Genomic DNA, 26,868 nt, shown 5'->3' on the forward strand with positions numbered 1-26,868 from the left:
AGAAAGGATTTTAGGCTTTTTACATTCTAAAATCATAGGAATTCTGTCAGATAAGTGGTAGGGGCGAGCTCTTCTTTTGATTATTCCTTTTGGACAAAATGAAATAAAAGTAGTATTCACATAGCCATGAGCTTCATTTATGGCTCAGTTTCGGGTTCAAAAATGCCATGTCCTTCTCCATACCTGGAATTTGGTGAGATTCGCTGCCCTTCCAGGTATATTTCTTTTCTGTAGTTAGATCAGAGAATTCAACTTTGAGCTGATACCCTTGCATCTGAGAATCAGAACAGAGTAAGTATCCTTCCTGCTTCCCTCCCCTCAAGAGCAGAAAAGAAAAGAAAAACAAAAAAAAACAAAAAAAACCAACAAATCAGTAGATGTTGCACAATCAGATGAGTCTCGATCCTCTCCTATTTTGTTGTTTTGTCTTTGAGCTGAGTTCTGGATCCCCTTGGGTGGAAATGTAATCCAGACTGGAAAGAATCGAGTTGTACTTGCAGAAGTACAGAATTATAACTCCTTTTCTTTCCTGCACTTCCTGTCCTTTGTAAGTGTCTGCTGCTGACATGAACAGCATCATGCCTAGACTGGACCTGACTGACAGCGTTAGCATCATTTTCAGTTTAATCTTGCTTCAGGCTAGAGCAGAGGCAGCCAGCCCAGATGGGGGGGGGGGGGGGGGGGGGGGGGGGGGGAGGGTATGTGTGTGGAGGGTATGTGTGTGGAGGGGGAGGGGAGCCAGTCTGGATTGAGGCATTTGTCCCTGGAGCAAAATCTTTCAATCACAGGAGAAAATTGTCATTTATTAAATATTTAACGTATGCTGTGGTGTTTGGATGCTAGTAATTCCTATTCAATCTTTTTCTTGTTCCTTTGGTAGAGCCGTTCCAATAAAGAAGATCCAGAGCATCTGCGTTTAAAGCAGAAAGTGAAAGAGGTAGGTCTTTCAAGTTACCATGCTTGCCTTTGTGTGCTGAGAGAAGGTTGGCAGCCCTGTCCTGGCAATTAGGTCAGGGTTTATTTTGCTGTTGCATACCATTTGCAGAGGCCTTGGGGAAGGACAGGAACTGCTACAGGCAAGGGCAGTGCTTTAAATGAGGTCAATGAGTTATGAGCTCTCTTTTAACATTTTATTTTCATAGTTCTAGTCTTGTTTAGAAATGGCTCTTTGTAAACTACAGCAGTACACTTGGTAGGAATATAATGTGGGATTAGAAAAAAAAACTTTGAGATTTAGCATCTGGGACTGTACAATAGGCTACATTTTTCCAGGGTAATTGTTCGTTTTGTAAATCTGATACTGCTTATAATTCTTTGGCTGGGAGGCGGTACTGGGATTTAGTTTTAAATGGAAAACGCCTCTGGCTTTTAATTTTCTGGGCCCAGCAGTTTTCTGTTCTGGAATGGAGCCCTTGTTTCACACAGTTCATGTTTAGCTGCAGGGGTTTTAGTTTATAGCTTAGACTGGTTAAGCTTTTACTCCCAGAGGCCTCTGCATAGCAACTGTAGAAATCAACAAATAAGTTCATTTATGTCTGCAGCCTCCTCTCAGTAGCTGACTTTTTACATTTCCCAATATCCATTTCCTGACTTTTTTAGCCTGAGAGAAAAAAGCTCCACTAATTGGAGCTTATTTTAATTGAGCCTTAATATTGGATCTCACTGGAGTTGCCCCCAGAGCTACTGGGAACAGAATGAAATGAAAGTACCTAAGGTTGAAGATGTGTGTGTATGTGTGTGTGAAATTTTTCACTTGACCTACAGATTCTTTTCCCTGCTGAATAAATCATCAAGCCTGTTCACATTTCTGATTAAGGATCTGACAGCAGATGATAATAAAGACAATTGAGGTGTGAGACGTGTGATGCAGAGCTGAAGAAATTGGTTTCTATAGTTACTTGACTGATTTCATGCAATTTTTAAGGATCTTTGTGCTAAATGAGTGTGATTTTCTGAGCAACCTTCTTCCTTAACTGTGCCTCTTGAACTATGAAATTTGTTGTTGCTTAACATTGCTGCACTTGGCTCCTAGGTGCCAGGAGCAGCAGCAGGTTATTTATGAATGCTTTAAAGGCCCTTATTGTTTGGATTAATGTAGGAGCTGAGGCAAAACAAATGGAAATCCAACAAAATGGTATTAGAATCAATGCTCTGGATTTGCACCAAAGTAGAAGAAATTTGTAAAATCAGAGGAGAGAAAACTTGGTTTACTATCTATCTTTTAATTCCTTTCTCCTCCTTACAACTTTCTTCATGCTTACAGAATAATCTGCGAGTACAGAAGTTGCCTTAAAGCCCTTTCCACTTGGCCTCGTTGCCACCACGTTCAGCAATCAGTGGGTAAATGCTGATTTGTCTTGTCTTGTAGGTGGCCTTACTTTCGGCATCATCTGATTGTTTTTGTAAGTTTTTTTTGAACCACTGCAAACCTGCATTTTTAGCAATTAGTTTATGCAACTACTTTTCTCTTTGCATCTGAACAGTAGCGTACATGGTCTTGAAAGATATTCTATGACTCAGATATTTAGAAGAAAGAAATTTAAGAGTGTATTTTGATTCTTATAGGTATACAAAAAAGTAGCAAACAGAATGGAGAGGATTGCTTGAGTATAAAGTTCTCTAGTTCATATCCTTGCGTACATCTTATCCTGTGCTAGATTCATACAGCCTTAATCGTGCTTGTCCTGCATTTTTGTCTGTGCTCTGCCACTCACTGAGTGATGGTCTCCAACTGTTTCATCGTAAGAGAAGCAGGCAGATATGCCACTTTAGACAATGAAGATCTTTTTGTGGGTATTGCTGTACCCTCTGCTCTGCTGAGCGAGGGACAGCCAGAACTTCACCAGGTTTTATGAGCAGTGCAGGAGACCCACCTTCCTGTGCCATAGGTGCTTTCTTTTTGTTTGTTTCAAGGTTAAGTTGTAAGGAGCCCACATGAAGCTGGTCAGTCTTGACACTTTATTGATGGTTTGGCAATGCATGATCATCTCACTTTTGTATGAAAATGCAAGTGCAAGTAGGTCTGGAATAAGAGCAAAATTGAAATTAGCAAACATCCTAAACCTGAAACTAGTGTAGGATGTGCTGGCATGAAAGCCTGAAAAGGCTCACCATTGTTATTCTTACTGGTCAAGCTGTGAGTGTAGCCTACTGCTAGCAAACCAAAGGTAGGAATTGCAATTCCTCTGTCAGCTGGAATCAGATCCCTTCCAGGCAATTCTGGTTGAGTATCTACTAGAAAGGCTAATCTAACTGTCCCCTTGTAGGTCTTAAAGAATGAATATGGGTCTTCCTTCCTCAAAGCTATCTTCTGTATGTTAATGGTGACCTGCTGGGAGTAGGGAAGGGGTGTGGGGTAATGGCACTGGACATTCTGGGTTTTTTCTAAAGCAATGTTTCCCAAAATGTAGGGTGCATATTGTAACTATGAATACTTTTAGATCCAGGATGTGCTGTCATCTAGTAGCTGGAGGCAGCTTGAAATTGCTGGAAGTGCATCCAGAGACTTGGCAGTGGATTCTTTTATCTAAAAGGCTATACGTAATTGCTGTGACCTTCTTGTCCCTTTTTGCATGACCTATTACCTAAAACTTCCCTTATGCTAAGTCATTTGTTTTGCTATATTCTTAGTCTACATAGCTGGCTATGAATTAAGTCTTTGACTTCCCCCTTTCACCTGTTTCAGCAAATTTTAATAGCTACAGAAAGTGCACATTCTTTCTGAGACAGCTGCTAGGTTTGCCTCAAGCTGCTCCTTTATCCACTCAAGAATTTTGTCCTTGCTCACCTCATAGGCCAGCTCTTTGTATAACAGCATTTCCAAAGCCTGGATAAATTGCCTCTGCTTTTCATTCACCCTTAACTGCAACTTCAGACTGAGAGGGATGCAGTCCCTGCGCTGTCCCTGATGTTTGTACTTTTGAACTTTTTATTTTTTTTCAGGTGCCTTCTGATACTTCATGTTCTACCTCCAACTATACTTCTCGTTATAAACAATATTCAATTGATGCAATTCTTGTAGGTGTATTTATAGCTTATCTCTACCCCCCTTTCTCTTTCTGAAAGGAGATTACTGAAGTGTAGGATGCTATCAAGTGAGCAAGCATGCTGTATGCATAGTACAAAGAAGACCTGTAAAAATGGCAGTATGCATCAGTATACTGTAAATTTAAATACAAACTCTGATCTTTTGTTCTTCTGTGTCATCTTGAAAAGTGAGTCCATTTATAGTACAGCTGTAGGAAGTTTAAGGGGGAAACTGGGCAAACCATTTGGACTTTGTGTGTGCAAGAGTGCTTCTTCAGGTTAAGCAGGTGAACGAGTATCATACTGATAGCATCTTTGTTTAATCCATAATGGTGACCTTTACCTCTGTTCTTACCTTGATGCACCCTGCAGTGAAAAAGGTGAGCAGCTGTGTCTTGAACAAGAGGAAGAGCATGTGGAGTACCTACCTGATGATAAGCAGCAAAATTGCTTGCTCCCTCCCTTGCTGTTCTGGCAACTTTGTTTTCTAATGACTTCACAGGTCTTTCTAGTTCTTTGTTCCTACAAGTTGTTTTATCATGATTTTGATGCATATGTTAAAAGATGGCAGCAGATGAGATACTGAGAAAATGCAATGCCTTCATCATTAGCAGTTTTGGAGGAAAAGATTGAACACTACTTTTCTGTAAAGACAAAATAAAACCCACAGAAAACACTGAAGTCAGCATGATTCCAGTGCATTCCTGGGCATTATCTAATGACTGAAATACTGTGGTTCTGTATTATCTTTTTTCAAAAATCATCTCACTTTTTTTTTCTATTTCATGTGTCCATCCTAACTCTTTTTCCCCACACATTCGCAAATAACTCTAACTCAATTCTTCTCCCTGCCATCTCCAACTCTCAATTTTCAAGCTATTGAATTGGTTCCTTTCTTACCCACAACTCTTCTGCTTTTTCTATATTTAGTCTTCTGGATCTAATGGTTGGAATTCTGTAAGACCATTCTTGTGGCAAAGGAAAAGAAAATTCTTCATTTTCCTTTCCAGTGCAAAAAAGCAAATAAGATGTCATTGCCATAAATGGGCTTTTCATGAGCTTTCAGTGACCTTCTGAGAGCTTCAGCTTAATTACCTGATTTATACTGCCTTTATTTTTCTGTAGTGTTTCTTACCTGCTTCCACAGTATTCAAAAAAACACGATTATTGAACAGGCAAACCAACAGTTGTTGTTTTGGTTTGTTTTTTCTTTTTTGCCCTGCAGGGTAGTCCTACAAATAAGAAAGGACCATCATCTGAGAATTAGTGTGTGATGAGTCTTCTAGAATGTTAGAAACAGAAGTGCTTCAGAATATTAGATTATTAAATGAACTGAAAAGTGAACCAAATCCCTATTTATGTGGTTGTCATACTAGTATTCTCAAGAAGGACAAGAGAAGAGCAGCTGAGGTACTATTAAGAATATTCTAAAAACCAGCCATCTGGGAGATAATAGCAAGTATTTTTGTCTTCTGAAAAACAAAAGGCACCCCCCTCAACACTCCATTAAATATGTTTTGGGGTTAAATAACCTTTTCACAGTTTCTTTGAGAGGCTGTAATGGACATGTAATTGTCTGAAGGTATGGGTTAGATTTAGAAACTCTTAACAGAAGAAATGTTAGGACTACAAATAGTGACAAAAATATGATAATAGAGAGCCAGATATTTCTGCACCAAGGGCAAGCATTTGTGGAGTGCATGGTGAGACAGAAATCTGCATGTGGAACCTGTCTTAGGCATGGTTTTGAGACTATAAGAGTGAGTGAACACACAGCATCACACTGGCTGAAAATCATTCAAGGTGTTGTGAGTTTGTAAGGACTGTCATTGGTTTTAAAGTTTATGTCTTGCAAGGGTTAGCTACAGTCCTGTTATAGAATCACCAAGGTTGGAAAAGACCTCCAAGATCATCCAGTCCAGCTGCCCACCTACCACCAATATTTCCCAACTAAGCAATGTCCCTTAGTGTGACATCTAAAAGTTTCTTGAACACCTCCAGGGATGGTGAGTCCATCATCTCCCTGGGCAGCCCATTCCAGTGGCTGACCACTCTTTTGGAGAATAATTTTTTCCTAACATCCAACCTGAATCTCCCCTGGTGCAACTTGAGGCCTTTCCTCTCATCCTGTTGCTAGTTATGTGGGAGAAGAGGCTGACCCTCCCCTTGCCACAACTTCTTTTGAGGCAGTTGTAGAGAGTGGTAAGGTCTCCCCTGAGTCACCTCTACTCCAGGCTAAACAATCCCAGTTCCCTCAGCCGCTCCCTATTGGATTTGTGCTCCAGAACTCTCACGGTTTCATTGCCCTTCTTTGGACATGCTCGAGAGCCTCTATGTCTGTCTTGTAGTGGGACGATCAAAACTGAGCACAGTAGTCGAGGATGCAGCCTCACTAGTGCTGAGTACAGGGGGATGATCGCTTCCCTGCTTCTGCTGGCAACACTATTTCTGATACAAGTCAGGATGCCAATAGCCTTCCTGGCCACCTGGACACACTGCTGGCTCATGTTCAGCCGAGTATCGATCAACACCCCCAAGTCCATTTCTTCTGTTGTGGTAATGCAGGTCCACTGGCAATGATGAGCAGTCTTCTCACAAATAGCATCAGAAACAGTGAAAACTATGGGGTAGTGGATAGCTTTGGTGGGGTGCTGTAGCCTTTTCTTGGCCTTGCAATAAAAGTAGCCTCAGCTGTGTCTGACAACATGCATAAAGAGCATATTTTTTGGGATGCAGCTACTTTTGGGCCTGTTTTGCCACTGAAGCATCTATGTGGAGTATTAACTTGAAAGAAATCCACAGTATTTGGTACTACTCTGTAAGTTAGGCTGCATATCAATCCAGTGCATGCTACTCTGTCTACTTTTAAATTACAACAGAGGGAAAAGTCAGTAGAAACTAATTGTATGGCTAATTAAAACAGTTTGGAAGGAAGCAATTACAAGAAGAGAAATTGCGTTATAGGCAAGAGGAGAGGATAGTAAATGTTTAAATATTCTGCCTTCAAATGTCAGTTTTCTTCAGAGAATGCCCCCCATATGAGAACTCTGCTATTCAGCAGCATTCAACCTCTGTAGGGCAGAACATTTTCTATAGGAAAGGTAGAGGCTGGAGGCAGTAATGCTCATTGAGCTTTATGACAACCAATGTGAGAGGCTCAGAACCAAAAACAGATTTTTAAACCTTAATTTTTCATTTTTGTCACAAGTTCCCTAAAATGCTTACAGGGAGTGCAAAAAATTGGGAAGCTTTCTTCCAAAGACAACGAAGGGGGAGAAGCAACTGGGAACAACTGGAAGATTTAAAAACATTTGATGGGGGACACAGTGAAACACAGCGAAACTTCAGTTGAAAAGAGTGGTAGGAAAAAAGAATGGATGAAAACGGGAGAATTCATTTCAGTGTGTTATGTGCCCCACTTTAAAGAACTAAGTGCTAAGGTGCTTAAAACGTGTAGTAAGGGGCAATAGTATATACACGTGTAAGTGTTTGGCTGCAAGCTAATTAGAAGGAAATGTTGTCATTTGGTGACAGTTGCTTTGACTTATGTGTAATATTTTAATATTAATGAATTTATTGTTTAATTTCTTCATTGTGGAAGCTGGAAGAATTTGGGTCTTATGCCTCTTCTGTATGCCTGTAGCCCTTTTTTTCCCCCTGCAAGTCTTACACAAATTCTTGTTCATCTGCTGTAATGCTTTTATTACTCCTGATGTACTTATTGCTGGGTAGCACACATAACCCTTAGGCATACATTAACTTCTCTTCAGCCTTCCCTGCTTTCCTTTCCTGCCAGTTCTTCTGTTACTTTAAATATTTTATTTAATCTGTCCCATACTCTGTCAGTCTACGACATCATATGTGGAGACATCCCAATCCTTGCTCTTTGCTTGATATTAAAATCAGTATCTTCTAGATACACTCATAGTCTCTTCCCTTATATCAGTTAAAACCAAATCCAGAATTGCAGTGTTTAGCTTTCCATCTGTCTTAGCACCATTTCTTCTGAGCTCATTTCCATCTGTATGTCTCTACTTGTTACTGCATTGCCAAGACTGCTTCTTTTTTTCCCCCCTAAACATAACTTCCTAATGCTTAGATTTTTTTTCTTCACTTCTCAGATTTTTCTGTGTTTTTCCTACTACTTTTATGTATCAGAACTTCTGCAGACGTGGGCAGTGGCATGAATTTCTTGAGATGCCTGTCATCTGCAAGCATTGTGCTGGATGACTGCTATCTGTTTGGCTCCTCTTTAACCTCAGACCTGTTACTGACGATCTAGAGAGCAAAGGTTTCATACGCTTCTTCTGTGAAAGCTTATACTAAATACTGGAATCGTGTTCTGCTTTGTGACTGACCATGAGCGCTTTTGTTACTCCTTTTCAAAAGTGGAGATGCATTCAGCAAGGTAGCTCTCCTTTATCCTTCCTTGATGTTAGTCACCTGCTGCCATTTGCTTCATGGGTTAGCTGGTGTCAATGAGTTTTAGTTTATTTCTAGTAGAGCATACTTTCTCTTTCCTTCTGTTGTGCTTAAGGGATTCTTCCTTGCAGGTTTAGGGAAAACTTTACTAGATTTGCATGGCTTGAATTACTGGAGCTTTGATAACGTGAACAATCATATGTCATAGACTTTTTAGCTCAAAAGGCTTAAAAGCAACATGTAGTATCAACTTTAAAAAGTCTCTGTGCTTCATCCCAAGTGCTTCTTGTTGTCAGCTTGAAATTTAATTGTTAATATTAAAATGCCACCAAAAATGTTATTGATGTAACAGTAAAAATAGATCTTTCATATTTTCTGAAATGTGGATGCGAGGCATCGTGACTACAATTTCTGTGAGCAGAAAAAGGAATATTTTCCTCAGTAGGGGATTGAGTGAAGAACAGAGAGGTCAATTTGAAAACCTTTCATTTTGTGTGATTATAGCCATGCTGCAAATGCCGTTTCAGTATAAGGGAGGCCTTTAAAACATACCTTACTTCTTGATTTGTGCTGCAGGTCAGATTAGCTAAAATGGTTATTGTGTCACCCTAGAGATTCCTGCTTGCTGCAAGACCAGACTTTAAACCCTATTTTTATTATTAAAAAGGCCAGCAGCAACAAAGACTATTTTCAAGTTCTGAGACGTTTTCATAGCAATTTGATCTTCATACACAGGTTTTTAGAGCTCTTTGTACTGTAATTCTTTGTGTATGTAAAAATCAGAAAAGGGGGGAGCAGGAGCACTCGTCTGCCTCTTGCCTGGAGCCTGTCCCCTCTTCACTCTGATCCTAAGGAATGAATTTGGGATGGAGCATGCATTTGACTCCACGTCATGGCGGAGCAGCAGCATCTGTCAGCAGATGAAGTAGGTGAGATTGAGGGGGAAACCTGCTAGTTGTGGGTCAACGTATGACAGGTTCACCCTGCCCCTCTTGAATTGCCATTATACGCTTCTGTCTTGAAGACAAAATAGAAATCTGTCTTCAAGATACAAGTTGGAATGTGACAGTTTATATCCTATTTTATTCAGAGATACCAATATTAAAAAAAAAAAGCAGCCCCACAATGAGAAACAGTGCTAGATGTATTTGCTTTGTATTTCAGTACAGTGTATATACTAGTCTTAATGCCTTTTACATATGGCAGTGATCTTTCTGCCCTAATTTGCGTACTACGAATATGCCAGTTAAAAAAGATTGGACTCAGCCTAGTTGCCTCTTGCTTTTTCCTAGTCTTATTTAGGAAAATGCAACAGTAGCTAGCCAGTCAGAATCTTCAGTTGTCCCTTGATGTTATCTTTACCATTTTCTTATCCCCATCCTTTAACTGCTTGCATAATGTTTGGACATTAATGCTACACTTTTATAGGAACAGTACTTGTTGAAATGACGACTTTGCTGGCTTTGCTGTAGTTTGGATGATTGCCCGTATCTCTGAATGGGAATCTGTTGAGTACATTATGAAATTGAATGTTTGAATTTATTTGTCTTAATTGTGATCTCAAAATGTAGCCTAAGATGTCTAGAATGCAACAAGACTTCAATTTCCTTTTGGTTGTTATTGTTTCTTCTGCTCTGAAGCCTTTGTCTGATTCTGACTGATGTGAATGATCTGACTGGTTACAGGGTGGAGAAGTTACTGCACGAGTAGATTATAGCGCTATAGGTGTTTCCAGCATCATCTTGGGAACTGCTTGGTGAAAGATCCATCAGCTCTGAAACATTTTATACAGTTATGCCAGCTGGAGGTAGCCTTGGACAAAGGTGGAGCACTAATGCTTCTCAAGTTTAAGGGGTACATAAGACCTTACAGTCTCTAAAAACATTCTTGTAAACAAAGCAGTGTAACTTGAAGAAACAAATGCTTTGAGGGGAAGATAATAAGCGCACAGAACTATGTTAATTCTGATGAATAAAGTTGTAAATGTTTACACTGAGCAGAAGAGCAAGAATAGCATGTGGTAAGTGAATGATGGTATCTAGTGTTGCAGAAGTACTGCTACTTTTCCGTAAACAGAAGCCTAAATAGTGTGATCAGTGCTGACTTGTAAACTCTGCTGTTTATATAAATGAATCATTTGTCTCATCCTCACACAAGAAAAAAGGCAACTACTTATAGCAAAGCCTTCATTCCCCAATTTCTGTTGAAAAAATCTTGAGCATGTGTGTTTTTTGGAGTTTTAAATGGGAAGATGTCCATTTAAGAATCATTCACTGAAGTATCTTTTTTTCTTTTTTCTTTCTCTTTAATAGCCTAGCTAATGCAATGCTCGATGTGAAGCTGCCAGCATCAGTAAAATAAGAACAAGTCTGTCTATCTGAACTAAAATGGTAGAAAAAAAATCAGCAAAATTAATAAAAAGGGGGAAAAAAAACTCCCTTTGCCCCTACAACAAACAAACAACAACAACAATGGTATTTCTTTATTGAAGATTCTGATTTAAGTAGTAGTAGCAAGTGGAGGAGGTAATTAATGTAGGAGTAATGAGCTCAGGTGGTCTTTCAAGTTGATTTTTTTTCTTCAAGTGAAATGTCAGACAGCTGAAAAGTGAGCAAAAATAAAAGCAGTGTATTTCAGGCTTAGTAAGTGAAATAACTGTAGTGACTGTATGAGGAACTCCAATTAATTTTTTAATGACTGGGGGGGAGGAAGGGAGGAGAACTGGATAATTTGCTGCCATGCTGTGGCTGTGCATTCTTTTCTAAAAAAAACGTGCATGCACACGCATGCAGAGAACTCTGGTCCAAACAGATTTTGTAAGTTCTGAGAGCAGGGAGAGTGCTGGCTGAGGAACTATTGCAGTTGCATGTCAGATAATTCAAAGGCTGGCATCAAATTCAGAGATGTGTGTTGAAGGACAAACTCAGCCTGATGAAATGGAGAAGTTGTGCTTTCTTCAGGGACAGTGCTCCCTTCTGCTTGCGCTCCCAGCTGGACATCTGAGAGCCTTGTAGCTGCATTAGCAAAGGGGCAACCCAAGCTAGTGTGTCTGTCAACAGACTTGCCTGGGTTGAGCTCCAGAACAGCTGGCATCTATTGAACAGAGCAAAATAGTATGTATCTCGAAGTGTGAACATATGCCTTTCTTCTTCCTTCTCTCCTTCCTTCTCTGTTCTAGAGGCTATTTCCTATCCTCAGACATGTAAAAGAGAGTCCTGCCTTATTACTTGAGGTTCATAAAAATATTGTTGAAGAGATTTGCTGGCTATTTGATCTGGCTTTAAATAAATAATCCCATCCTAAGTGTACCTAACTCAGGCAGAGGTTGTCTCTAAGAATGGCTTTGCACTGAGGGATTTTGGAGGTGTGTGAAAACCAAATATATGCCAACACATCTACATCTCTAACTTGCGTGATATGTTTGGAGATCCAAATATTATCAGGGGAGGGCAGGGGAAAACATCAGTGAACCGAAAGCATCCTATTTAGCTGGATTATGAGATATTTCAGAGTGGTTTTGTCAAGTTCATGGTTGGGGTAAAACAGCTTGATGAATTTTAGCATCATACAGTTGTGAATTGAGATTAGGAACTAGGCATATTCTAATCCATAGATCTCAGTAACTTCAACTTATAATACTAATGCAGTCACATACATCACTTCTGATGAAATGTTCTCTGCTAATCAGCAATGGTTTCTGATTTAAGGAACCAGCAGAGAGGCTCTTGTTGTGACCACATTGATATTACAGTCTCCATAAAAAGCATTATTTATGCAGTGCTGCCTGTAGGACTGTTAACATTTCCAGAACAACTCATTGGAATTTGTCAGGAGTGTCCAGAAAGATGGGAAATGATGCTGTCAAATATGTTGTTGCAGTGAGCATTACAGAACTGTCTGAAACCATGATTAAAAAAACAAAAAAACAAACAACCTAACCTTTTAGGATACTGTGTACTGTATTTAATGTATGTGTTTCCTTTTTGAATTAGATGCAACAGTTGGAATTAGCACAAATGCAACAAAGAGAAGCTAACCTCACAGCTTTGGCAGCCATTGGACCAAGGAAGAAGAGACCGTTGGATTCATCAAATGCTGGATCTGGGACAGAGGTACTGAGATGGTTTGCAATGACATGCATGATGGTGTTGTATCTTCATGTTGAACTATTTTCATTCTTCATTTCTACAAGGAAAAAAAAAATCTCTTTTTACAAAATGATTGGTTACCTACAGTAAGGAAACCAGTCCACAGGTTAGATGCTTGCAAGGGTTACTCTGGTAAATTTAACTGAGATGTTTGTGTGTTTTATGAAGAACTATGAAGAATGTTGTGCGTTGACTGAATCAAGTGGTGGCTCAGAGAAGCTTCTGGAGGGTAATGCTACTGTAGTAGTCTTCCGTGGCAGCTAGCTGTCATGGCTCAACATGGTAGTTTTGGATGGCTTTTTGAAATGAATCTGGCATTTGATTGTGCACTTCTTTCTATGTGCAATACATAGGGACTCTTTTTAACTATGCTCTGAGTTTGCCTTGGCTGAATCACCAAAAAAAAAAAACCCACCAAAAATAAATACATAAAGCTAGACCATTCTCTTCCTGCAGTGAGTCAGATCTCTTTTTCTGTCTCATCCAGCACTTTAAAAATGCCTTGAAGGTGCTTTTAACAGACCTTGGTCTGAACATATCTCTTAATGTTCTGCTGGAGATTAACTGTTTCCAAAACCTGGAAACAGTTAATGAGGCTGCTGAAGTTCTTTCCAAGAAGACTGACAGCCTGCTTCTGTTAGAAATCGTCATCTTGGCTGGAAATGGGAGAAGGGTATTGCCAGCTGCAATGCAAATGTTGCCAGATTTGCCATTCTTTCTCATGAAGCCTCAGTGCTGCATGAGTGAAAAGCTGCTTGGCCTGTGACCTAAGCACAATGAGCAGAAGCCTCAGGAAGTAACTTGTGGTGGAAGTAGTGATTTTCCTGTGTGATAAACCTTAAGGCTTTTTTTTTCTACTTCTGTCCTCAGAAGCTTAAATATATGCTTGAGTGAAAATATTCTCAAAATTTTTGCATGCTGGAATCTGGGAAGACCATGTATAAAGCTCAACTGGTATTTGCAACATAACTTGAGACAGTAGTGGTATCTGGCCTTTAGGTTTCCTTTTAGCCCAACGAAAGACCTCTCTGAGGAGGTGGGGTAAACTTTCTTTTTTGGGGGGGTTTTTTTGTTCTCTTATGGAGTCAGACACAAGTCTTTAAAGGCTCACTATTTACTGTAAGTAAAGTGAAGGAATTGGCATCTAAACAAGCTGTAGGAAGCATCATGCTAAGCTTTTGAGTAGGTACTCTTCACTTCTCTCCTGTTTTTTAATGCACATTCTCATGAAGCTGGAAGCAGAGATTTTTTTTCTCTTTTATAATACCCCTGGAAAGATTTGGAAAAGAAGAGTTCAACGTGAGAACTTTTCCCCTTCCTTTTCTCTTTTTTTTCCAAGCTTCTATCAAATAACTGTTTTTCTTCATAGTGGTTTCCTACAATTATTGCCAGATTTGTTTCTGAATATTTAACAAGTCTGCCTGTTGGGTGCTTTTCAGTTATTTCTCATCAGCTGCAATGTATCGGTTTTATTAAAAGCTTTACAGGATTGTGCCAAAATGAGGTGGAAAAGTGTTGGTATTATAAGGTGGCAATCCGTTATTTACGTGGTGATTTTTGAAAAGAATGTGCAGACTGTGCCTAAAACTCACCATAAACATTATCACAAATGTATCTGCTATTTTCAAGATGTTTCTCTCACAGATTGCCATACTAGTTATTGAGTTATAAGGGAAGAAGGGGAAAGTATTCTGCTAACGAAGCTACTTCATGCATTCTGATGCCTGATACTTAAGCTTCATGCTACCAGAAAGCAATTCTCTGATTCTCTGCAGATTTTTTTGTGTGTGAAATCATGCAGGATGACAAACTTGTGAAGGCTCTTTATACCTAACCATTTAAGTGTCCCAATATATCCAAACAAGATTTATAAAAGGCTTAAGACTTCTCATGTAGAATAAAAAATGGTTTAGACAAACACTATATTTCAAGAAGCAGAACATTTGTAATACATTCATGATAACATGGCAAAACATTCTGAGCAGTAAACAACATTCCATTCTTCAGAGATGAAAGGAGGTCTTTGAAACTGAAAGCAAGTATAATATGGCCTTAGGCTGATACACATTTGGGCATCTTTAAAATCATCTTTTTGGGCAACCTGTCTGAGAATAATTTAAGCAGGCAGGATGTACTTTCTCATTTCAAATTGCAAATACAGACAGCTTCACTCACAAATAATATTAAATGTCAGAACTTCCCGACTGTGCAATGTCAAAAAGTAAATCTGTTCATAATACTCCTGTGACTATTTTTTAAGCCTAATATCTTGGCAGACAGGCATGATGGAAGGAATTATTCCTGAATATGAGTGATCCTTTGATAGTATTGAATGAAATCACTGATGTTTTTAACAGAGACTTCTTCAACTTGCCTAATGTTCTTTGTACAAAGTCTGTATCTCTTAAGTCTCTGTTACAGCAAAGTTGTGCATTCAGCTTTTTTAATCATTGCCTACTGTAGTAATTAAAGGAAATGAATTCTTTCAAGCTGTTATTGATGTAAACTGAAGCCCTGAGGTATTTGGAGAGACAGGGAAGAAATAATCAGTTACAGTATTGAAAAAGTGAAATACTGTAGGCAAATTTCACATATACCTTTATCCTGTACCAAAATGTAATGGATACTGAAAGAGTGCAGCTTAATGGACTTGGTTGGAATTGGTTTTGCTACCTTCTGTTGTAGTAACAGTAAGTGCAAAGGGTGTAAAACAGCATTTTGTTTCTCCACAAATGAATGTGTTTATTTGAGGTGATTCCTCTGCTCTGAGTATCTGCTTCTTCCACACTCAACCACCAGGCTTTGTACCTCTTCTGGAAAGTGTTTTTCCTGGGATATTTGAGTCCCCAGTTACTGCTGGTTCACAACACCTTATTCTCTTAAATTATGATTTTTTTACTTGCGTAGATTTGTTATGGGTTATTTTAATTCAGGACCTAAAACGTGATGGAGCACAAGCACGTGCTTTACAATTAAAAACCTGCTTACAAGCAGGCACATCGCTTTGCAGAGTGGCAGGTAACAAATGAACATAAATCCTGCCCAGATGCTCCTGCCCAGAGGATTTTTTTTCTCAACAAATTTGGACCTAAAAGCACTATTAAATGGGTAAACTGTATCCTGCCCTGTTTATTTATTGCTTAAGCATTGCTGCACTTGAAATGGTAGTAGGGGCAAATCCACGAAGATCAAAAACCAGCAGTATATTGGAAATTCTGTGATTTTCTTGTTCCAAACACTAGTTGGGGTAGTTTTGTGTGTTAATTTTATCTTGCATGTTGACTTTATTGCAACTTGACACTTGAATGGTATTGTTCAGAAATAACAATTTCAGAAGATTCTGGTAAGAAAATCCATCTATTGTGGTAGTTGGTGCTACTTGTATTTCAGAAGTGGTAATATCTTCATCTCTCATCCTGGTCCTTATTCTGGATACAAAAGTGTGGGAGAGTCTTTTAGATCTGATTCATGTGTGCTTTGGGGTTTGTGTATTTGTTACCCACCTCTTTATCGTTCCCCATCTTGGTGGCATGTGGGGAATACTAATGAATTAAAGAGTAGGAAGACTTAAGACATAATTCATCTTGAAGAAAGGGAGACCACTTGTAAAAACAAAGCCACAGATTTATTTTCCTGATCTCAAGTGCTGCTTCATGGCTTTTTTTATTGGTTAGTAACATGCACTGTAATGTTTTCAATATTGAGAACCAGTCAAGATTATTTTTGATTTAATTTTGCTGCATTGCTGATGTCAAAGCAATTCTGACAATGGTTTCGTCTAGTTCTCACTATAACTGGAGTCTTAGAAGTTTAAAAACCCATCCAGATCACTTCCTTTTGTTTTTTTCCTGAGGAATCAGGCTGCAGTTCTGAGCCTGTAAAATATATATATATTTTTTCCTTCAACTGAGGGTGTTACAGTTCCCAACTTGTCTTCCATCATGCAGTAAGAGCAGTGTTTTTGTGCATTATCACACAGTGGGGAAGAAAAATAACTATTTTTTGAAAGTAGAGAGACTGAATGTTACTTTTCTGATCAGCATGAAAAAAAACTGTGGACTTTTCTTTTACTTTATATAGTAAAACTCTCTTGGATGCCTGCATGACAGTGTAACTGTTTGGGAGTGCTTTTTTCCTCATCTGTTTTCTAGCTTAATGATAATACAATAACCATTGTATTGATGGCACCAGAGTGCTGTTGTGTTGTATCCTTCACTTGCCTTCTCCCAGGCTGGTCATACTGCAGAAGTAAAGGGTGCAGCTGAAATCTTGGGGTCAATGTACAGCTATTCAAATATGTTCTCTCTGTAAAACACCTAGATCTTGTCAACAAGCATAAAATAATGTACTTTGGGGGACGATGCACATCTTCCAATACTGCAGTGCACTACCAAATTGGCATTTTCCTTCTGGAAAGAAATCTGGCAAGAAGAAACAGGAGAAATACATATTCTATGCTGGTCATTGTTCCATTTTCAATATTGAATATGTGTGGAGAAAGCAAGCTTGTCGTCTCCTCTTTTAGGGCAAGCTCTGTGCCACATCCAATCATTGTTAGCAGAACTTAAATTTACCCTGCTTGTTTTACGGATTAGGATGCCAGTATGCATGTGGATCAAACATATTCTGTAAATGGTGCATGTTTAAGCTTTGGAGATATTCTTTGGGCTGACCTAGGAAGATCTAAGCCATTGAGCAACAAGTCCTTTCCTGCAAAATGAAGGAAAACCAAATGTTTGAGGAAGGGAGAGTTTGTTTTCCCATAATGTGACAATCAAATTACTGTGTTGGTTTGGTTTTGGGGTTGTTTTTTTTTTTTGTTAGTTTGTTTGAGAAAGGAATGTGTGGTAGTCAAGGGAAGGGGCATGTGGCTTTACGCTATTAGAATTGGTAGCTTTAGAAGATACTGCTACCTTTCTGACCTCCTGAGAGGATGCAATAGCATAATTCATCTTCAGTATTTGTGTGAAGGATGTGACTGTGCCTGAATGTGAATTAAAACTGGCTCTGCAGTGAAGGAGGATGGGTTTGCTGCCCTGTCTGTATCTGTGACGTACAGAGCGGCTTCTGGCTGCTGTTTGGTATTGATACATGATAATCTGCTAAGGTATTTTCTTAAAAGTTACAGAAAATGAATCTAAAATCAATCACTTTGAATTAGACCTAGATTACTTGCATGTAAGTAGGTCTTCAGAGCCAGGCTACAAAATCTCTTTCTACACTTGAGTGGTTTTCTTCCTCTCGGTGAGTGTCTCTCTGTGTCAGTCTCTCTCTCCCTTCTCTGTCCTAGCCCATTTTGAGATCTAGGTCTAAAGCGATACAGGAGAGTTTTTCTTTTTTTCTACTTTGCATATGCATAACATACTCAGACTTGTGATTTCAATTTCTAGTTCTTAATTCAAGCTATTGGACAACTGAGGAGTCTACAGAGTAGTCATACCTTTGGGGAAGGTATTATAAAGTATAGCTTCAGCATCTTACTTAGATCTTGTGGCAGATATGCGTGCAAACCCCTATCAGCTATGGAGTTTCAATTTGAGCTCTGAATTTCCTGGCTGCTGTCAGTCTTGGCCATACACACACTTGATGTGAATTTTTCCCCCTGTAAATAGGCCAAAATATTCCTGACTGCCATTCATACATTTCAAAACCACAGTTCACCGGCCCGCATTGTGCTTTCTCTGTGCTAGATAGGAACTTAATTCTTCTTATGTGTGAAAGATATCTGCAATTTAAATGACTAATTGCATTGTAGCTTTAGGCTGAACATATTGGTAACGCAGAAATGTTGATGACATGTGAAGGGTCAAGAGATTTATAATTTAGTTGACAATACATTGCTTAAAAAGATGTGGCAAAGAGCCAGAAAATTTCAGCTTAATAATTGTCTATTAACTAACATGACATATTTGTATAGTATTCATTACCTCCAGGTACAGATTAAGCATCTGATGTAGCCACACGAAGTGACATGCGTACGTGAATCTTGGGCATAATAGTGAATAAACTGACGTTGCATTCACAGTAATTTGTTTCAATATGGAAAGCACGTTGTTGCCTACATATGAAGGGACTTGTAGGAATGTTGCAATGAAATCTGAGGAAAATGCATAGTTGGATAGCATTCTCTGTTGTGTAGATCTGACAGCTTGGTGAGACTTCCTTGTAGACTACGGATAACATCATAAATATACATGTTTGTTTTCAGCTGTATGCGAAACAGCCAGGAAACAGAGATCTGAGCCTTTCAGACATCAGCTTGATCTGTCCTAATGGTCTATGAGATTTAGATGTCAACACATGAAAAACAACAACAACAACTTCTTAAGAAATAAATCATTTTTATAAATGCTGAGTAGTGTAGTATTTTAACATTGCGAGTGTGGGAGTATTTCTAGTAGACTGCGAGGCTTGACAGAATAGGCAGAATCAGTATGCTGGTTTGCCACCAAAGTATTAACTTTGCTCACTTCGCCTAAATTCACTCCAGCCTAAATTATGCACTTATTTGCATAATCAACATTTCCACAATTCTGACAGGGTGCCTTTCTTGCTGAGATCCAGGAAAGTGAGCACTTCACGTGCTTATGGCTTTTTTAACCTTTTTTTTTTTTTCCCTTCTATGAGACAGGAGACTGATGTAGAGGACACACTGGCTATCACAGAACTCAGTGTGGCCACAAGCGACAGAGCTGGGGATTGAACCTGAACTAGGGTAGTTGCTCTGGCTGCTGTTTGTACCACCTCCCAACAATGTATCTGCTACAAACATCTGTAACTGCTCAGTGTTTACAAGTGCCATTGAAAACTGTCTCCTGACTGGTTTTTTTGGTGATATTTTTGTAAAGCACAGCAGAGCTGCACTGATAGCTTACTCTTGGCATCTTAGCTTTGAGGCTTGAAAGTATTTATGCCTCACCAAAAATTAAAGTGAGAGCTCATGACTCTAATTTTAACACCTGACCTGAAGTTTGCTGCCTTAAAGTGCACCTCTGTGAAACCACGCTGAGCTGAAAATTCTGAATGCAGTAGTTGTGAAGCCCTTAACTTTGGGAAGGGAATGTGTTCTCTGCCAGGTGAGCTCACTGAGCCTGACGCAGGTTGGTGGAAGGCAGGGTTCTGCTGACCTTCGAGTGTTGCTTCAAGTCCTATGTAATGGCTCTGACCAGATCTGGTATTCCTGCCAGTGCTTAAGATGCAGACTTCTATATTGTGTTCTCCAAGTACATTGGAGAGTGGGAATTAGGAGTATGGTGTATAGCTCAGGTAAGGGAAGAGTCTTGTCTTGCAGCCTTACTGTAGTGACAGCTGTGTCTCTGTATCAAATTCACTCTTGCCTTTGAAAAGAGAATCAGTATTTAATTCTTCATCTGGCCACTGGAGAGAGCTCTAAAGATCTTAAAGTTGTGTTTCAGGAGCAGCCTCCTGACGACAGTAGCTGCAAAACAGGTATGGAACTGCTGCAGGAGCTCCACAGTATTTTCTGTTGCCACAGTCAGTAAGAGTAACTGATCTCTGTTAGGAATATACAAAAGGCTACGAGGATCACAAAGGCATGTTGCTCTGACAGTGCTGCTGATTTGACCAGGCTCTGAGGGTATGTGAAGCACAGAACTGCAGCCTGTGTAAGCCTTGTGATGCTGGCTTTAAGCCAGCTGCTCTGCATGCTGTGAGAGGTGGCTTCCAGTAGCGCAGAGCCCAACTGCTGCAGTACCTTCTTTAACTTACAGATGGGGTCTGTAAGCTATACTAAAGCTGCAGTATCGCTGCCGATACCCTGTTGAGCAGGCAGTACCTGTGCTGGGTAATTCCCCTGCTTGTTTGCTCATTGAGGTACTGATAATTAAAAGCTTTATTTTTCAGTTCTCTTCAGGAAAGGATGACAGTGGTGTCTGAGGGTAGACAGAAGACTTCTGCTGTGAAGAGCCTCCCAAACTAACAAGACTTTTTTTTTCTATTTTTTTTGCACAGCAATTTGCTGCCCCACTGGAGGGAACATAATAGAGATATCTGGGGGTAAGGTACAGATTGGTGTTGTTCTAGCATGAATACTAATGTCTGAAAAGAAGCATCAGGGAGCTTCTGTTCAAGAAGGGGTATGTGAAATGCAAAGGAAAGGGCTTGTCTGAGGAAGGATGAGATTGACCTGCTACACAGCAGGAACTTGCTCAAGAGCAGGCTTCTGGGAATGAAGAAGCAGAGGGCCCTTCCATGAGGTATCCTTTGTGTCAGCTGGAGAGCTCAGAGTGAGGCACACTTTGACACCAAAGCATGTGTGCAATGCTTCATTGCGGTATGCAGATGACAACATAACTTCAAGTGTTTTTACTTCTGGTTCCTTAAATATTTTGTTACAAACAGACAGGTACTGTATCACCCTACACTGTTTGTTCCAGTGTTCAAAACACATAAAAGACCCATGCTTCCATGTAGCTGTGAGAGGCAGCTAGTTGGTGCTCATCCCCATGTAAACTGTTCAGAGACATGCAGGAGGTTTTGCGTAGGACAAGTTCCCTGACCATACACAGCCTGTTTGCAGTCCAGTCTGAGCTGGAATGACCTATGCTGTGTGACTACTACTTTGATTTTAAACCATCTTGCACTTTGACGGAGGGGCCTTTTCTTTTAATATGGATGTGGCAGCCATTAGTTTAGATATGTTCAAGTAGGTAGCTGAAGAGCCCCTGACGTGCTGTACTCAGCTCTAATAGGCCTGTTTGATGCTGTGTGAAATTGAAAAATATGAACCGTCTGTCTTAGCAAACAGAAGTTCAGTATAAGCTTTGGGCTTGGAAGTGACTTTACTACAAAACTTCACTCTGTGTCCCTGCGTTGGGCATGATGGGTAAGAATTTAAGCATAAACAAATCCATAGTTCTGTCTCAAGCATGGGCAGCTTCTCTATTTTAACAGCTTGCTGCTCTGATAACTTCCTAAGCAGACTCGGAGATTTGTGATGTCTGCCTTCTTTTTGTAAAGGGGGGGGGAAACTGCATTGAGGTGGCTTTGGTTTGCATCTTTCTAAAGGTAAGTCTCCTAGTCTAATGACTATTTAGAGAAAAAATACTTTCCCCTCCGTAAAGTTCTTTGAATTACAAAGGACATTACTGTTGGGTTCCTGCAAACCCTTGGGGTTTGTTTCATTTATAACGTTGCCTCAGGCCTTCTGCTGCATCCTGTTGGACTGACCTCCTTTTCAACCCGTGCTGGCAGCTGCATTGCAGAGCTATCTTTTCCCTGGATCCTTCGGGGCTGTCATATGACAAACTTGAACTGTGACCCCCTTGTGTCTTACCAGGACAGCAGTGCCCTCTCTGTGCTATGTGGCCAGCAGTCTTCCCCACACACGCATTTGTTCCAAGCCATTTAACAAACTGAAAGTTTCAAATGATGGCATTTCATAGTGTTTAATAGTATCGACTGTAAAGCAAATGAAATGGTGCTGAATACCCTGCATGCTGCTAGTAAGAAATACAGCTTCCATTTCTGCAATATGCCCTGGGTTTTCTGTGGCTAGTATGTGCTCTCTGGTGAATCTTTTTTTTGCAAATAAATTTCAATGCTTTCCTCCTAACAACAGTAGTATTCACTACTAGAGATAGTCCGCCACTGGTATTTGTATCTAATATATGGGTTTTTAAACCAGATTTCCCTAAGCAAAGTGGGCAAAGTCATTTTGCTGAAGTCTTACAGAGAGCATTAGGGTAAGAATTGATATAGTTAGCACAGCATCCAAGCAACACCATCTCCAAGTGGTGTTGATGCTGGCAGGCATTGCCTTGCTGAAGTTACAGAGACTGAGCACTCGTATTTGTACAAATTGCATTCATTACCAAGAACCCTCCAGTAGTGATAAGAGACTGGCTGTGTAGCATAGATTGGCTCCAAGATAAGTAGCCAGTCTATTGTGCAGCTCATGGTAATCTTCCTCCTCCCCACCCCTAATAATAAATCTTGGGACGTTTTGGAATGCATGGGGTTGCTCATTCCAATAGCCTGAACGTATTACTACTAAACATCACCCTCTCCACACCAGTTGTGCTTTCATAACCAAGTGAGGCTGCTGTCTGAAATGGATAGGCTTGGATACAGCACTCTGAACACACAGACGCTTCGACTGTGTGTATGTCTTGCTTTTGTAAAGGGCATTTGACAGGTGATGGCCAGGGTAAGAGTTTTTCCTGGCCATGTTTCAAGGCTCATGCCCATCACAGTGATAGTTTTCTTTAAGGAGAGATGTAAACATCTGGAGTTCTTGCAACTAGGAGACAACACAGGGCTCTGCAAAGGAATAGTGGTAGTACCACCTTTGTCATGGGTTTGTAGTGAGAAAGCACAGCTGTTTAGTATGACTTCAGTGAAACAGCAGTTACTTATCTTACAATAGTATAGTTTAAGGGAAAAAAGGACATTTTAATATTTTTTTCATTGCTTTGACTGGAGTAAACCATTAACTGGAATATGTTTACTTTGTCTTTTGAAGTATCTAATGTACCAAGGGCATCTGGATTTCTGGTTTGCAACAAGTAAAGCTGAATATCGACATGTTACTTCTATGCAAGTAGGCAGTACAACCCAACCAGTTGGATTTAAAAACTTGTATTGACATGAAATGTTAATGTTTTTCTCTTTTCTTTCCCCTTCTACTTTTAGGGTTTGAACAGCAATGGAATTGCTCCTGGGTCATCAAATTTTAGCCTTACAAAACAGCTTCTTCGTCCAAGAATAACTCGTGTCTGTCTCAGGGACTTGATATTCTGCATGGAACAAGAGAGGGAGATGAAGCATTCTCTAACCTTGTACCGTGCTCTTCTGAAGTGATTTGAATTTCACATTTCAACTTGCTGTCTACTGCCAAAGAAAACACTGAAGCATTGTTGCACTGTCTTGAAATTCCAATTTCTGGAAAGTGATCCGTTGTAAGGATAACTCTTGTTTACAGATAAACATTTTTATTAAATACCTAACTTAGCACCGGTAGGGTTTTTAATAATGTTTGGCTTAAACCAGTCTGTAAACCAGTGAAAACACTGAGCTGTACACACAAGCCCCTGACTACCTTGCATTTGTGTGTCTTGCAGGCTCTGAGGGCTCGATATGTGTACCTAGTTTATGTATGTTACTTGCTTCAGTACTCCAGAATCTGCAACATCTGTTCGTAGTGCCTTCTTCTAATCCAACCTTATCTAGGGGACGAGTAACTCTTTAAAGGCACTGCACAGCATGACAATTGTATTTATTCATGAACCAGCAGTCAATCAACATGCTAATGTATTGCCTGTTTGTCTCAACAAATCTCCTTAAATCAGATGTCCTTAAATTTTCTGGGTTTAGAATTACTACTGAATGCTACTTTGTGGAGCAAAGTAGCAACCAGAAGGAGTGAGGGACACTTCCTCTTCCCCACATCACTTTAACTGTCCCCTTCCCCTTTCTGCTGAGAAAAGTGATTAAGGGAAGATGAACAAATTGGTCATTCGTGTGGTTAAAGTACACCAAGCAGTGTAGGTAGGGCATACTTTGATGTTTGGGAAAATCTGGAGTTACTAAACTTGAACAAGGGGAGTAAAAAAGCCTGAAAATGAAGGGTAGAAAGAAGAAACTGATCTCTTATGTTTTTCTTTATGTAGATAACAAAGAAAAAAAAAAAAGCAATGGATTTAAGCATAGATTTAGAAAGAAATGAACCAAAAACTGTGCTTACTGCAAGAAAGGAAAAACTTGAGCTACATTAAATTAAATATTCTGAAACTTTACAGCTAGAGACTCTTAAGGAGAAGCATAGTGTGTTTGCAAAGGACAGGATTCGCTGCTTTATTGAGAATACTGATTTAGTTGTCAGCTTAATGTTTATCATACCTTAATGTGGTATAACAGGGAAACTTTTCAAGTAGAAAGTAGTTAGTTTAGTCAGTTGCCTCATTTCCATTCAGTGAGGAGGATGACTCCAGACTACTAAGACTGCTAGAATAGAGTCAAAGATGTTCTGCTCTGCTGGTAAAGACTGCCTTGTGGTAGGAGGGAAAAGCTCCGGGTCACCCTTCTCCCCAGCCTCCAGACATTTTGCCTCCTATGACACAGTGCTGCATAGCATGGCTGCTTCCCAGACAAGTGGGAAAGGCACTGATATATTGAATGGCTTCCTGCTAAAACTTCTTTTCTTTCAAGGAACAAGCTTCCTATGGTTATTTGGCATGCTACTTTAAAACTTAAAGTGATAACTTAAACACCCTCTACCGTCAGAACCACTGCATTTAGTTACCAAATTCAGTAAGTTTTGAGTCAGGTTTTTTTTTCTGTGTGTTGAAACAGTAGTAAAACTAGCAAATGAATGCTGTAAATTATTTATATATGTATATATGGCATATATATATATATATATATAAGAAAAGCAGTACTTTGACTAAGCTATAGTTTGCGAGATATTGATAGCATCAGGCAAAATTGTTTTGTATAATTGAATGCTTAGCTTTACTTTTTATGTAAAGTGCAGCATTTTCCATATTTGTGTACTGTATCTTATTGATCAGATGTTTAAAATTATTTTAAATACTGCATTAAAGCAATTATTTTATTAAAAATAATAAATAGCTAACTTTGTTTATTTCCTAGCATGAGAAATTCAGCGTCTGAAGCTGTCATCACCATGACTAATGGCATGGTTCTGAGAACGAGCCCCAGCTATCTGCCCATCACGGTGATTGGCACGGTTACCCAACTTGAAGTGTTAATGATAAGCATCTGTTTTCTAACGTTTTTTCAACAGAACTGGGTGACAGAGCAAAAAATTACTTGAAGGCAAGTGGATGGGGAGGGGGGCAGAGAGTAAAAGCAACCCCTCGTTTGTCCAACTTCCCCTGTCAGTCAGCACAGAGCTGGGTTTTTTTTTAATCAGCTGAACAGAAGTACTTAGCACGTGTTCCGGGAAGTAGAAACGCAGGAAGCTTCTCAGACCTCAGCAATGTGCAGTGGAATCATTGTCCTAAGTTGTTTTTGAAGCAACTCACAACTAATTAAGTGCAGGTAGGAGAACACAGATGAGCATCTGCATATGGGCCTGCCTGTTCTTTAAACCAATGAGACGTTTAAAATAAAAGGTACTAAAGAAAATAAATTACATGATAAATAGATATACATAGTAAACTTTAAAAGATAATTGAATGTTTTTATTGCCTGCTTGCAACGCAGATTACGTGCTTTCATGTTGTCTCTGTTCAAAACTTTAGGAGGAAGAGCAGGCGTTTTCCAAAAGCTTTTCAGCAGTTTCAGGCCTGACTTCAGACAGAAGGAGCCAAGGCCTTGGTGAAGATGCAAAGGCTAAAACCACTTGTCTTCTTCCTGAGGGTTCAGCCCATGTCTCATTCAAGCTCACTTCTGCTTCTGAGAAAAGCAAGTGACCTCTTTGTTCAGCCACACCAGGAGTTAAAGGAGGGATGACCATGGGATTATCTTCTCCTTTTTCCCAGACTCACCATCATTTATAGGGAGGTGAACTGTTGTTTACACAATAAAAGCTCAGTTATGAGATGATGAAGATGAACCCTGACATTGTTCTCCCATGCTTCTTGGTTGCTGGGATGCTTGTGTTCCAGCCTCAGCACTTAGCAGCAGACCCACTTATGCCATGGATGCTGCAATGGGTCTAAAGCTTACTCCAGGCACTTCTTGCTGTCCAGATGGTCTGTTAGTGTAGTGCCTCTTTCTGATGCACCAAGCTGTCCAGGGAACTATCCATGGCATTCAAGTATTTTGCCTTCAGAGAAAACAGTATATCCAGTTGTGTGGGGGAAAGCTGTTGTTACTGGCTCTTGATTAATACTATTTTAACAACATTGTACTACACTGGATTTTCTAAGTTATTTGGGGACAAAAGGGGCCTTGCACTCTTTCTCCCGCTGCTGCTTTTATCCTTTATTGCCATTTTTGAGTCTTAATGCTGAATCCACTTGCCAGCTCTTTGCACAGTCTTTGACTCCAGCTCTCCCCCTGGGAAGGACTAGCTGAAGCACACAAACATGCCCTGCAGCCTTGTTCTAGGTTTAATGAGGAAGGTAGCAGGGGCCTGGGAGACCGCTAGATGATTCCTCAAAGCCATCGTGCTCTCTTGGACACTGACACAAGTAGCTTAAGGCTACTGTTTGCATCAAGTTGTTCTAGGCCTGCTCTCTTGTAGGCACCTGTGTCCTGCCATGTGAGTGCACTTTGCCTGGAAAAAATGCTGCCAGCTGCTCTCCAGGTTCATCTGTTTGCTGTGTTCTCTTTGCTTTTCTCT

The 26,868-nt window shown here is 39.9% G+C and overlaps 1 protein-coding gene across 5 annotated transcripts in view; it reads left to right on the forward strand.

Annotated features, from left to right (window-relative positions):
• Positions 1-26,136, forward strand: part of TAF4B (TATA-box binding protein associated factor 4b) — a 73,298-nt gene extending 47,162 nt beyond the window's left edge. For 3 of the 5 annotated variants that reach the window (XM_419170.8, XM_025147906.3, XM_015277993.4), the window contains 3 exons: positions 881-937; positions 12,441-12,560; positions 23,250-25,178. In XM_419170.8, coding sequence (XP_419170.7) covers positions 881-937; positions 12,441-12,560; positions 23,250-23,417 — 345 coding nt within the window. In that variant the 3' untranslated portion in view covers positions 23,418-25,178. Of the gene's footprint in view, positions 1-880; positions 938-12,440; positions 12,561-23,249; positions 25,181-25,208 lie in introns of those variants that run through there. The other 2 variants (XR_003073896.3, XM_025147907.3) reach the window with 2 other exon arrangements.
• The last annotated feature ends 732 nt before the right edge of the window (positions 26,137-26,868 follow it).

Source organism: Gallus gallus, chromosome 2 (assembly GCF_016699485.2).
Source record: "Gallus gallus isolate bGalGal1 chromosome 2, bGalGal1.mat.broiler.GRCg7b, whole genome shotgun sequence".
NCBI lineage: Eukaryota > Metazoa > Chordata > Aves > Galliformes > Phasianidae > Gallus > Gallus gallus.